Here is a 14,100-nt window from a genome sequence, read left to right as displayed (position 1 = left end):
TATCAAATCTATTAATTTATCATCACCACATTTGAAAAATTATAGTTAAGTCTGAAAGGGATAAGAACAAATCATGTGTGCATACAATTCATCTGGTGTAGGAGTTAGGAATTAAATGATTTCAAAGTGATTTTATCTAACCCAATTAATGATGATATTAATATAATTTTTGTATTTATTAGTAGTAGTGTTTCTCATTTTTTCTGTTTGTACTCAGTTTTTATAAAAGCTCTCACCCAGAAGATAGGATGATCATCAGAAACACCCAAAACAGTGAATTCATACACAATGGTATGCATATCAAACTGAAATAGTTGTAGTTTGAAAATGAAAAGCCAAAACATTTACTCTGATACCTGTAATTATTCAGGATAGAATCACTTCATTTATTTTCACAACTACATTTACACCATAAAATTACAGTATGTACAATGACAGCTATTAATGGCCCCACGCATGCGCTTAAACTTCATCAAAATAATCAGACTGTGCGTCGTCCTCTTGCCGTTGTACAACATGAACAGATATGGAACATCAGAGGGCTGCAGCAGTAGGCTACAGTCCAATATAAACAACTATTTTTTTGATTACACCAAAAACATTCAACAATAAATTCAATCTGAGAATGGATTAGAATGACAGTTCTGAAAACTCTCTGAAAAATAACTTAGAAAATTGGAAAGTGTTTCTAAAACAAGGCAAGCAGCCATGGCACCAGCTGGTGGTGCCAGCAGGCTCTTTATCATATTAGGTTCTGCAGGGTTAAGACTGATCTGTCTTGAAACATGATGATAATATTCCGGTTTCAAAACAAACTTCTCCACTGATACAGATGTTTCAATACAAAAGCACAATCAGTTTGGGTTGAATAAAAAGAAGCAGCCACCTGGAAATAGTTCACCAATGACATAGGTTTGTTAGAATTATACTGATGAAGACTCCTCTCTAAACCTTTATTTTTTGATGAACCACAGGATCAGGACAGGAAAACAGGTTAATCACAGCACAGGCGTATGAGTGGGTTTTTCAGTGAGGCTGGGTAGGAATAGGATTGGCAGCTTTTCAGTGCTTCTTCATGGAGTCGAGGATACGCAGGATGTGCAGGAAGAGATTGACGATGTCCAGGTAGAGGTTGATGGAGGCCAGGATGTGCTCCTCGGGGGAGAGCTGTTTCATCAGCAGGTGGGTGTCGTAGATGATGAAGCCGCAGAAGACCAGAGCCCCGGCCCCGGCCAGAACCAGCTCTGTGCTGTCACTTTCGAAGAAGAACTGCAGAAGAGAACAGAGAGTCAGCACGAGGCGAGTTGAGGCTGAAGCCTTCTTTTTTACTAGTGTGTGGATGGTGAGAGTAAAGTCGAGGGACTTTGTCTGCAACGTGGATTATCAGTGGATAATCCTGTTCCACCACCTCCACTCGAAAAGTTATCAAAATCTACGTTATTATGAGCGCCGACCAACCTAATTTCACTAACCTCAATATGTTTGTTCAATTAATTCTGTTAGACTGGCAATGAATCAACACTACAGGCTTAGAACACCAGTCAGTTTTCTGTGTGGATTTGTGGAACAACGCAATTAGCAGTGTATGTCGAGTCAGAAAGACAAAACAGATCAAATGTAATAGAAATAGAATAGTGTATGTGTGTGAATGTGTATCTCTGTGTGTGCATGTGGGGGTGGGAGGGTCGAGTTTTCTTGGTTTTCTTTGTTGTTTTTAGCCTCTGTGAGGCACTTTGTGTTACTTAACGTATGGAAAGTGCCATATAAATAAAGGTTGATTTGATTCAATTTGGATGCAGTTGACCACACACAGAAAATGAAGTCATGTCAGATGAGTGGGTAGACTTTAGACCGCTACATTAACTCAAACACCAAATGAACCTGAGGAGCAGCTCAGCTCAGTGTGGCTACACATAATACAAACCTCACTGAGCAAAATAACAGGTCACCGTCTCCTTAGATTTGAATGCAACATAAATGGTGAATGTACATTCATTCTAGTATTTCATAAACATAATGAAAATATCGCCATGAGTCATATTTTGCTGTTTTTGGCCTCTAGAGGCTTCAATGCCTAGAACAAGGAAGAATGAATAAAGTCTCAGTACTGGAATATGTCATGCTGTGCTGTGTTTATAATATTAGACCTCATTTAAAGGGGAACTATGTAAGTCCGGTCTCTTTTCCTTTGTGTTGCTAACCCTCCTCCTGGCCATGTGCATTTGTTTTCACAGAAACCGGTGAAAAAACAATCAATAGAGCGGTACATAACGTTATTTATCATATACAATGTTACGATGTGTATATTTGTGTAGTCTTATCTGTCATAAACTAGAGATTACGGGTTACGGGGTGTATTTGTGTCACGGTATCGCAGAGATGAGAGCTGGGACACCGGGTCATATGTCATTTATTTAACCATCACAATTACTACTACCTACTTTAATTAAGGTAAAAATGTTGCATAGTTTTGGCAGAAATCTTGCATAGTTCCTCTTTAATAATTGATAATAAGTCTTAAAAGTTTGTGTCTATCTATGATATCATGTAATTAAGCTGTTAAATAGCTACTTTAATTATGGTTCTGTTTTTGTGCACATTTTATTATTGAACATACACTTTTTCATCTGTCTCTTTTTCCTTTCACTCCCACCATCTTTCCATCCTTTTTTCATTCATAGGAAATAGCTCCACACTCACCCTCATGCAGCCCGCAATGATGAGGATCCACAGGCAGGCGAACAGGCTGAAAGAGTCAGAAAAGGGCAGACACTGTAAGTCTGATGGTGGCTCCCTCTAGAGGAGGGACACAGCAACTGACAAAAACCACCATACAGTCAGACTCACTCACCCTACTCCCATTTTGCTGAAGTCTCTCTTTGACTGGAAGGTGTAGGCCGTCAGTCCGGCGAACACGGCGCAGGTGAGGAACAAGGCTTGCAGCACGGTGGCGTATTCATAGAAGGACACTGTGGAGAGAGAGGAGCGCCGGGGTCAGGGTGCTCTGTCTACCGGTTCACAGTGTGTGAGCTGACAGACTCCTTCAAAAGATTTACTCACCAGCTGTGGCCACAGAAACGGCTTCCAGTAGAGTCTGCACACAACACACAATTACAGTTACACACTACAGCTAGGAGGCATTATTATGTCATCACAAAATGAAACAGGTAAATATAGAAATAAAAGAGAGCAGTAAATATATACTGAACTCCAAATAGATGTTGCATTCATCTGCTGCTGGATAAGCCTAAATGTTACAGTTCATTAAAACTCAACAGAATGGAAATAAAAAATACTTACAAATGCAAGCAGCAGGTAGAGGTTGACTGGGTGTCTGTGCCTGAACACGGCCAAGGCCAGCAGGAGGACCAGGGAGCCCAGAGCAGAACCCAAGACCACAGCAGGACTGAGGGGGAAACACAAAACACAGGTTAATCACAGAAGAAACACACAACTGACAAATTCAAAAAGTTATAAAAACACACATAACCTACTGTATCCTAAACCCCTTGTATTTATTTTTGTTTAAATGATTTCTTTTAATTGTTTTATTATTAATTGTATTCTCCTCTCATTCCTTCTTTCATCTAATATCTGTTATATGTTTGTTTTTGATATGTGATATACACTACCACAATAATTAATTTTCAGTTTGAACTATCAAAGGTGTGAATGTATGTTAAAATGTAAAATAATTCTGATTATGTTTAAGTATGTCATCGTTCATGTAATGTTGTATGTTTAAATAAATGGGGAAAACAACACATACAAACGAGCTGTGGAGAAATGATGGATCCAATCCGACTATTATGAGCAGTGGCAAATTGGCAGTTAAAGCAGATATCAGTGGAATGTTTTTGTTAATATAAGTCCTAAATAGTCCTATTTTCCGTCAGCAATCACTTACATGAAGTATTTCAGCCTAAACACGAGTCTCTCCGTCACTCTGCTCTGCTGTAACCCGAGGAGAAAATTTTCCTTGTGGGATACAAGTGTTATCCAATGAGGAGAGAGAACGGCATGAAGGGCTGTGTGTGCAGCCAAGGGATGCGCGTGAATGTGGTGACGTAGCACGAGGACCAATTGATGCCTGACAAGGGCGGGGGCTGCTAACTCATGGTGCGTTCAAAGAAACTCGTACTTTGTGTTTTTCCTTCCTGTGAAGTCATACCAGTTCGATCTGGTACGAGTTCACGGGTCGGAAGTTACGAGTGGCCGTTATAGGGAACTTTCACAGACAACAGGATGGTAAAAACACGAGCTACGGGTTACCTGGAACGCTACCAAGTCGTAGTTGTGACTTGAAGCTGTAACTTACGGTTTCAAAAGCCTGCCTTGAACGCAGCATTAGCCGAAACGGCCGTGAAGCTGATATCTGCTTTAATATTATTAGTAATTGGAGGAATGCTGTACAGTTGCAAGAAAAATGGTGTATGAGCTGGTGTTATGCAGTAACTGGTCATCATGATATGTGATCCTCATCTAAACCTCAGTGTTCCTATAGCACACAAACCTTTATACTCTTCAGTGTCTTTATTGGTATGAATTATTTAAAGGTAAGTGAAACCTTTGATTAAATCACTGGTCAAACCTGTTGGGATGTTTTCACAGTCATCTTTTTATTTCACACACAGAGCTGCATGTTGTGTCTACCAATCAACCTTTCGTTTTATTGTTGTCCCAATATGAAGTTACCACCACAATTTTTTTTTTAACTTTCTTGCCACTGTGTAGTTGTTATGTTCTGAATTAAATGATTGTTTATTTAGGCTCACAAGGTAGACACCTATGGCCCGACATAGGCTTTTGATGTTCAGTGGGCCAAGAAACTGTGACAGCGTTGACTTGACATAAGGCAAAATTCCCATCTCTGTTTGACGAACCATCCTCACCTTGCATGGACAAACTCCTTGATGGTCTGAGAGAACATGAAGAGTGCAGTGGTGGCTGTGGTCAGGATGATCTGCACGCTGAGAAGGCTGTAGACCTTCTTCAGGAAGTCTGATGAGCAAAAGATGCAAAGAGTTGACAGTGGCTCACAGGGATATGTAGACTTAATTTGAACCATATGTTTACAGAGGATCCCAGCATAGATAGATAGATAGATAGATAGATAGATAGATAGATAGATAGATAGATAGATAGATAGATAGATCCCAAGCTGTGAAATTACAGCAGTCTGCTGTACTAATGTTACAATTATTTGACTTTCAGTTATTATTATTTTTTACTTGTGTTTAGTGTAAACTAGCACTTATTTACATTCCCTTGAACGTGTGCAGGTAAAAAAAATTGAAGCTAACAACGTCAGGTAGGTAAAGCTTCACAAGCTGCGTAATTAACTTAACATAAACAATGATGACAAATGATACAACAATATAGGCTATAAATGTTGACAACGTTGCTAACGGGTTGAAGTGAAGTTTCTACATAGCTACGTGCTGTTTAACTAACACTTGGTTGTATTTTAACGTTAATAAATGATTAACGTCGGTCTGACTCTGTAATAACAACAGTGCAATGGCAGTCGCAGTTAGCTGACGTTAGCATCGAGCTAACGTTGAGGAGGCGACACAACGCCACGACCCCAAACACTGCGTTTACTTACCCATCCGTATCTGGATGCTGGCGGTGGCCACGTTGGTGCCATAGTTAAAATCGTCTTCAATAGAAGAACGGGGGTATTTTTCTGTAGTCGTCATCTTGTTGCTCTGTCGTTTCCTCCGATGGATTTCGAAAGAGTCTGAGGACTGAGGAGAACACGGAAGCTGCTGCTGCACCCCTGGTCGACGTAAGGTGACGTCGGTCACGTGACGCAGCTTTTTTCCCCTCTCCAGCCTGTAGGCCGAAATGTTATATTATATAATACTGAAATATATTCATATATACAAAGAAACAAACCACACACCGACAGTAAAATAAAATAAAGGACAAAGAAAAAACAATGAAGAAAAGCTTAAGTTTATATACAATGCAGCATATAATTGTATATTAACACTTTTAACACTTTTTTTTTAACATCAAAGTGCTGCTATATTCAAAATTCATTAATACAGTACGGGTAACAGTGCAGCGAATTGAAAATGCAAAAAAAAAAAAAAAAAAACAATCTGACAACATGCAACATCTCCTCATGCTTGCTTTTGTAATGCTCCACACGGTGGCGCTCTTGAATAGCTCATAATGCCAAACAGACATCTGACCGACTCCATTCCCAAATTGTTACCCTTTGACTCTGAACCGCTCTGAACCTGCTCTGAACTAAATCATCTGTTACTAAACATTCAAAAGACTGATAAACCTTTTATAAAACTTAGGAAATTTCCTATCTACTGGATGGTCATGTTAACATTCATGTTCCACTGTGCCATTTTCCTTGCTTTAAAAAAATAAAAATAAAAAAATACATATTTTGGCATTTTTATTTTATATTCATTTTTGTATTTCTTGCTGTCTATAATTACTGCATTTCATTTGAATTAGAATCATTGCAACATTGTACTACTTCACCCTCAGCACCTGACAAGCACAAGCAAATGTTACAAGTAAGGAAAGAAAATATTTTCCTTTTACTGCATTGCATTTATACTGCAGCGACTCTTCAGATCTATAATCAAAATCTAAATTAAATGTTCAGTTTGTAAAATATAATGAATTGTTACACTTTCTACGGATCTACACCAAGTTGCTCAAATCTGCTTGACATTGAAGATCTCTCCTGGTCATTTAGTATTGTAGCTACTTAGTTGAGATTCTCATTAAATACAAGCCAAACCATAGCAGAGGAAAAACACACTAGCTTTTGGGAAGACATTCAACAAAACAGTAAAGCAACTAGTAATACACAACCATAAAGTGATAAGCTACATAATGTAAAAGTAGAACACACATTTGCCTGCCATCTATACAAAAGATCTGTGTGTGTTGGTTGTCACCTGTCAGGCAGTGCATTCCAGCAGTGTGGTGACTGAGCTGCAGGTTTGGCTGCCAGGCTTTTACAGAGGCAGGCTGGTTACTATCTCTGGAGTTCATGCCAGTTTGTTGCAACTGACAGAGAGAATTAATGGACTATGTGTTGTCCTATCTTTGTGTTTGTGACTGCTGGACTGTAAACTGAATTGCCCTACTTGGGATAAATAAAGTTGTTTGAACTTTGAACTTGGGCAGCTGTGGAGGTTGGTCAGAGCTGTTCACCAAATATTCCCAGGCATTCATCTTCATGTCACTGGCTGGAAAATGAGCTTGATTCTCCATACTTATCGATGACATTGATTTGTTTTCTTTTTATATGAAGCCGTTTTGATTTATTCAACTATCCTTCTCAGAGGGTGTTATCAGTACTGAAGCTCTCAGGGGGTTAAAATCTGGGCTCGTCCGGGATTTGAACCCGGGACCTCTCGCACCCTAAGCGAGAATCATACCCCTAGACCAACGAGCCACACGTTTCATCCAGTTGTGCTCCCATTTTGTTTCCATAAAGGTGTTTCTGCCATACAGCCGTAAACTTCCAGGGTTTCTTACTGTAAATGCCGTTAGTCTGTCCCGGTCCCGGACATGGCGGTGGCCTCGGGGCTGCCTGTGTTTCTCTACAGTCGATAGGTTTCGTTCATCCATGTTTTGCCCCGCCCCTCTCTGCCTCTGATTGGCTCAAATCTTCCTAAACTGGCTTAATCTGTGCGTCCTTTGTTTCTCCCAGAGCGACCTCACAACTTCAAACATACAGTCAACTATTATTGTTTTGTTTGTTTATCAAGAAAGTGTCGTTACTGTCCCGTCCCCGGCCATAAACAACCAGCCCAGACGCCACACCGTCAGTGGAGGACAGGTCACCGCCTCAACCACCTGTCTCAACCTGGTGAGGTCGGTGTCAGGTGAGGCTTCTCATGTCCCGCGCTTTTTACAGTCTATGGCGGTATGTGACATAGAAAAACTCCTCTCTGAGAGTAGGCTGTGATGCTTTACAAAAAAACAAGCCTCTTGGTTTGTGTTTTACCAGACTTTACTGTGTTTCTAAATCGTCTTTGTTTTTACTAACTTTAGAATCATGGACATGGAAAATGGCGATGGCGCAAAATAAATAGTTATTTTAAATAACCTTTATTGAACAATTGTAGGCTACAATCAATCATTGACACGTTGTAAAAAAAAAAATAAAAAAAAAGTGTATCCATGGTGTGTGGGGGGGTGGGGGCATTAACAAAACTGTATGAAGACATTTTTGGTAATAGTCGTAGGTAGCCTACAACTGATTTCTGATTACTGTACCTACTAATTTCTTATCATAGCAGGATCTAGTCAAGTAAACAGGATAGGCTACATTAATATGAAACATAGCCTCACAACAATTGAATCATTTTAAAATATTATTAATATTGTTCACTTTTGGTTCAAGCTTCCTGAACTAAAACTAGGGACCATCTTTGAATAATATTACATTGGATAAAATTCATGTGTAAGGTTGTAAATGTTTTGTTTTTTAAGGCCGGAGGAAAAACAGACAGAGCAGACGTATCAAAGTTATGACTCAATGGCACATGACCAATAAGCGCCACCTCTAAGAAACCACAGAGGAGAAAGAAAAACAGTCTGATTCCGTGGTGTAACGTAATATGATTTTTCAGGCATAATTGCACATGAAGAAATCTGCTGCTAAGAGTTTTGTCTTCTTTTTGTTTTATAAGTCGTCACAATAAGATAAAAAGCAAACAAAGTTAAATTTCAGTTTCTGTTTGGCTTTCTCTCTCTCTCTCTTTCTCTCAGTTGGTCTGTTTCAAACCAAAACACACACAGTTTAGGACACATGTAATCTGAGACTTGACAAATCAGTATCAAATGAGCATTCTGCTTTAAGTGAGCCTCCTCCTCACTTCCAGACATGATTGTCACTGACGGTCACTGCTGGTGCTGTCTCAGTCGAATGTTTGCAGGGGAAATCCAAAATCATAAAGATAAATTAGATTAACTCTAATAAAACCACCTTCGTGTTGTCTCCACCAGGTCAGTGACATCAGAGGTTAACTGAGGTTTTGTGAGACGATATACACAACACAAGGCAACATCTGTAAAATCTGTTCACAAAAATGCTTATTGTCTGCTTCACGCAAAATAGAAACAGTATGAAACATGTCTGTCTTGTTTTTAATTTGGTGGAATTCCCCTCATCAAACAGGATTTAGTTTCTTTTTCTGGTATAATCAATCTGCGACAGCAGCTCAGTCCACTGGCACGATTCTGCCTGGTCAACATTGTTTAGAGGAAACCAGTATCCGCCCAAACTTCAGACGTATATATCGTATATGATCAGTGAAACAAATCCCTACATGATCAGCACATAGCCTATATGTTTTGTTAGGAAGGAGCAGCTGTTAATCATTTTCATACAAATAATTCACTTAATGATGTAAAATGAACAGAGACAGGCTCTCCATAGTCTAACAAACATATGCAAAATAAGCATACAAGATAAAAGTGCAAATAATGTGTTAACATAGGCTACTTCTGGGTGTCAGTACAGTAGCACCACAACATGGCGGTTCTGCCTGTAAACAAATGACATAAGGAGCACCACGGGCAAGATGGTACTTGAAAAGACTTTAAAAAAAAATAAAAAATAAAAACGTTTCATTGAATTTACAACATAATGAGTGGAAAAGACATGAGGATGAAGGGAGGGAACAATAATAAGGAAGATGAGAAGAAATAAGGGACTAAAGAGCTGAGAGAGGAAGGAAAAAAACAATACAAAAAGCAGAGGGGCTGAGAATGACCCTGACAGTCCTGCAAACATCAGGATTTAACCTGATCCCTCCTGCTGTAGGTGTGTTGTTGTTAGATTGACTAATTCTTGGCATCACCACACACAGAATAAGCTGTTTCTCTGCCGTTTTTAACACTTTGGTGAATGTGGGTCGCCCGGTAGTTTCCTAAACCGTCCCTCCTCCATGAGGAACCAAACCTCTTTTGCCATATTTTACCTAGTGACAGTATGATGAAAATTACTGATTGGCTGATGCGGTGAAGTGGGTGGACCTAGATGACTCCACAAAGCTGCCTCCCTCCACACTTTCACTTTATTCCAGCACTTTGAAAGAGGTGAATGCACGTCTCCTCGAACTACTGAAGCAAGAGAGAAGGCCACGATGAACTACGTTCTGTGTATCGCGGTCGTAGTAGCAGTTTTCTGCTCAGTGGACTCCAAAACCAGTAAGTATTGTTTTTAATCTACCTGTCATGAATTTTATCTTGTTTTTGGACTGAAGAATTGCAGACACTATATTTAAGGTGAAGCTGCCTTTGTTATGGCGACCCAGGCGACATCACAAATAGGTTAGGATTTTGTAAACTAAGGCAGTAATCTGTGAAATAAAACTAAAGGCTTATAGAAGAGACATTGTGAGAGTCACATGCTAAAGAGAAACGGTATAAAACGTCTTTTTTTAAGGCGGTGGGATTCCCCTCAACAGTCTGATTTAGTTTCGATTTCCAGTAACTTCATCTCTGCTGTGATAGCACCCTCCTCTGGCTTCAGGGAGGTAAACCTGCATCTGAGTGTTTACAGGAAACGGCATCTGCCCAAACTACAGAGGGCCAGTGTCTGAATTCTCAGTGAAATAAGTCCTTGTGGATTAAAAACAAAAACACATTGTGTTTGAGGTTCTGGAACATTTCGACTATCGTCCGTTGGATTCTCACCTTGTGATTAGTTTCATTTTTATTTTCTAATTTTATCTCACAAGTAAGTGCGCAGTAAAAAAAATCCCCCATCGGTTTTCTTTTGTGGTGACCTTGATGGACACATTGTTTTCATACTCACTAAACCAGTATTATTATATATCAGTATAATAACTGCTATTTATCAATTGAATATTTTATGTGCACCCAATGTTGTTATAATTATATTATGAGTCTTTTCATCCAGGAAGTCGTGTCTGGTTAAAAAAAAAAGGAATGTCGTTTGACGTAATTCCCATGTTGCCTTCAGGTCCACCCAAGGTTCAGGTGTACAGCCGTAACCCAGGGGAGTACGGAAAGGATAACACCCTCATCTGCCACGTGAGCAACTTCCACCCCCCTGACATCTCCATCCAGCTCCTTCAAGATGGAGTGGAGATCCCCAATGCCGTGCAGACAGACCTGGCCTTCAAGCAGGACTGGCACTTCCATCTGACCAAGAGCGCCGGCTTCACGCCCAATGACGGCCAGAAGTACAGCTGCAGGGTCACCCATGGGCAGAATAAGAAAGACTACGCCTGGGGTGAGTTGAGATCAGTCAAGAAATTGTACAGAGATTCAAAACTGTATCAGTAGGTGATAACACAGCTATGTAGGCAATTAGATGAGACCGAAGGAAGACATTAACTTTACATAATGATAATAAACTTCAAAACAGTCAGAGGGTGTATGCATTTAGATAGATAGATAGATAGATAGATAGATAGATAGATAGATAGATAGATAGATAGATAGATAGATAGATAGATAGATAGATAGATAGATAAACTTTGTCTGTCACGAGTGACAGAAATTCGTCTTTGACAGGCTCGTATAAAAACGCTAAAAAACAAACAAACATTAAAAACAAAAATGTTGTGCAATCATGCTAAAAAGAGGAGGGGGGGGGGCTGTTAAAAGCAGCAGCACTGATACTTCTATTGTAATCTATTGAGATTGAAAAAAGAAATAGAAACCTCAAAACAGAAAATTGAAGAGGTCACATGTCAAATCATCAGCCTTGATACACTATACAAAAAATATAATGTAAATCAATTGTAAAACAGAATATCAACCAAATTGTATGTATATACCACCTTTCAAACAAATCAAGTGTAATTCAAAGTGTTTCTATTTACTTTTGAATATGTAAATGAAATACACTTGTAGATGAGATAGATTATAAATGTGTTTCTGCTTCTTCATTTTTTTACAGAGTCCAACATGTAAGGCCCCGCAAAGGCTCAGTTTGGTAAGTTAATTTCTCTGTTATACAGCGAAGCTACTCAACCACCCCACACCAGGAATGTCATTTGATTGCCTCAGTAGATGCTGACTTGCTGTTGTTCTTTTTTCTCTTTCCAGATGACAACCACTATTCCAGCCTCAGCAGCATTTGATCTTCACATCTGTAATCAACAGGATCAACAGATTCCCCACAACTTCTCACTTTTCTTTCCATAAAGCCAACTATCAATATCTTGCTGAGGGAGATGTAAATGTTCAGTTTCTACTTTAATATGACAGAATACAAGGGCTGCTGGTCATTTAGTCTTTTCTAATTTAGCAGCGTTTCATACGTACATTGCTTGCACCTTATTTTTCATCCTTTGCCCTTGTCGTTAGACATTGTGTTTATATAAAATTAAAGCAGGGAATGCTGTCGTTATTTGTGTCTAGTACACTTAGATTGATTGAAACTGTTTTCCTACCTAAATTATGCAATTAAATAGGAACTGGTGAAATTAATTATGTGTATGGGCTGTCCTATTTGAAGTAAATAGAAGTGTGTTCAAAAAGTTTGATTTGTTGGTTGACACTTGTAAATTCATTTGTCTAAATAAAGTGTCTTAAAATATACTGATGTTTTAATTTTTTAAACACAAAACTCTACAGGTTATTTATTAAAGGGATTTTGATAAGTATGCAATGATAAGCTTCCAAAGTGTCAAAAACGCTCGAGGGTGTGCTTCAGAGAAGACAGCTTCCAAAATGGCAAACATTTTTAGCTGCTTCGGGCGCTCGTCACGTGACTGACGTCAAAGTTCGATCGCACTGGTCATTGGGGAGCCGAAGGACAAAAAAAAGAAAAAAGGGGGAGCCAAATGAAGTCTCTAAAGTTAACCAAGGCTCAACTTATCGTCTGGTGACGCTTTGGACACATTGGAAGCGCGGTGACGGCAGTTGACGCTTTGGTCGCTGGGCTCTCATTGAAAATAATTTGACTTCCAGCGTTTTGACACTTTGGAAGCTTTCGGTGTGAACGCACAGTTAGTGAAGTAAAAAAGCATGACATCTTACATAACCCACTGCCTGGAACGCTACAAAGTCGTAAGTTGTGACTTGAAGCTGTAATTTACAGTTTCAAAAGCCGGCCTGGAACGCAGCATTAGCCAAAACGACCGGATCGCTTACTTCTGCTTTAATGTAGCCTACCGTGTCAACATTTAAATGAGTGACACAGATTGACCCTTCCAGTTAAGACTTTACCAATTTGACCTGTGCTTCACTGGGTGGTCTTACACTCATCCCTTCACTGCCTGTCACACATGTTCTGAGGAAAATGAATGTGAAAATACTATTCCAGTTAATTTTAAAATACTTTGAATTCAACTTTATTGATTAAAAACACATGGGATGTTGGCTGACAGCCAGAGGACTGTGGCTGAATCTACTGTCTTTGGGCAGAATTGGTAAAGATTCAGAGTAGCATCTGACAGCCTATCATGGACCAAATCATGGCCGAGGACTAGAGGATTACTGTGCCAGAAGAAAACAAGCATGTTATCAGGGGTGAGCTTGATATTCACATACATATTGTGTGGCTGTCCCCTAATAATATTCCCAATTAAAGGATATGAATGTCTCTGTTTGTCAATTAAGTATTCCTGAAGTTCAGATGTCTAGCTCCAATTTCACACAGTAGCTACATGACAGACTTTTATTTTGGTAGACCAGCATTAGGCCAGGTCTATGGCCGGGTGCTTACTTATATACTTGCTTACTTATAGGACATTCAGCTTAAGTGTGTTCGCTACAGCAGTAGCCTAATATGCTCCAGGTCATAAGATGGCTTCAAGGTACAAACTAAATTGTTTTACAAAACGCAACCAACAAAAGAAAACACATTAGGCTATATCATACAAAACAACAAAACAGAAAGTACTAGATAGGCTATCACAAAACAGAAAATTTAACAGCACAATAATTATATAATAGAAACAACAAAACGTATCTAAATATTTCTATCTCTTGTTACTTCTACTTTTAAATTACAGCGTATAGGGACCAAAATATTGCTGTTGACAATTAAGACACAAACACGATGGAGTGGGCCCTCAAAACTTGCAGTCAGGATTACAGTAAATACAACTGCGCAACAGGAACATG

The 14,100-nt window shown here is 39.3% G+C and overlaps 2 protein-coding genes across 2 annotated transcripts; one reads left to right on the top strand and one right to left on the bottom strand.

Moving 5' to 3' along the window:
• Nucleotides 1-342: 342 nt before the first annotated feature.
• tmbim4 (transmembrane BAX inhibitor motif containing 4) lies at nucleotides 343-5,806 on the bottom strand. The gene is made up of 7 exons (XM_083999178.1): nucleotides 5,609-5,806; nucleotides 4,893-5,001; nucleotides 3,301-3,406; nucleotides 3,061-3,094; nucleotides 2,852-2,969; nucleotides 2,701-2,746; nucleotides 343-1,269 (listed from the first exon to the last, which is right to left on the bottom strand). Exons 1-7 carry the CDS (start codon nucleotides 5,700-5,702, stop codon nucleotides 1,063-1,065), a joined length of 714 nt encoding a protein of 237 aa, XP_083855304.1. The 5' UTR covers nucleotides 5,703-5,806; the 3' UTR covers nucleotides 343-1,062.
• Nucleotides 5,807-10,048: 4,242 nt separating this feature from the next.
• Nucleotides 10,049-12,570, top strand: LOC311006944 (beta-2-microglobulin-like). Its single transcript, XM_084000008.1, has 4 exons — nucleotides 10,049-10,203; nucleotides 10,982-11,254; nucleotides 11,927-11,962; nucleotides 12,076-12,570. Exons 1-3 carry the CDS (start codon nucleotides 10,140-10,142, stop codon nucleotides 11,938-11,940), a joined length of 351 nt encoding a protein of 116 aa, XP_083856134.1. The 5' UTR covers nucleotides 10,049-10,139; the 3' UTR covers nucleotides 11,941-11,962; nucleotides 12,076-12,570.
• Nucleotides 12,571-14,100: the final 1,530 nt, after the last annotated feature.

Source organism: Trachurus trachurus (assembly GCF_905171665.1).
Source record: "Trachurus trachurus genome assembly, chromosome: 23".
Taxonomy (NCBI): domain Eukaryota; kingdom Metazoa; phylum Chordata; class Actinopteri; order Carangiformes; family Carangidae; genus Trachurus; species Trachurus trachurus.
This window is presented reverse-complemented; position numbering and strand designations above follow the sequence as displayed.

What these genes read in the sequence shown, in the direction of transcription:
- tmbim4 (XM_083999178.1), bottom strand. Translation starts at nt 5,702, where the DNA reads ATGACGACTACAGAAAAATACCCCCGTTCTTCTATTGAAGACGATTTT. An exon ending in AAGGAGTTTGTCCATGCAAG is followed by an intron (nt 3,407 to 4,892) that starts GTGAGGATGGTT and finishes TTTCCCCCTCAG; the next exon opens with TCCTGCTGTGGTCTTGGGTT. An exon ending in CGTTTCTGTGGCCACAGCTG is followed by an intron (nt 2,970 to 3,060) that starts GTGAGTAAATCT and finishes CTCTCTCCACAG; the next exon opens with TGTCCTTCTATGAATACGCC.
- LOC311006944 (XM_084000008.1), top strand. Translation starts at nt 10,140, where the DNA reads ATGAACTACGTTCTGTGTATCGCGGTCGTAGTAGCAGTTTTCTGCTCA. An exon ending in CTCAGTGGACTCCAAAACCA is followed by an intron (nt 10,204 to 10,981) that starts GTAAGTATTGTT and finishes TGTTGCCTTCAG; the next exon opens with GTCCACCCAAGGTTCAGGTG.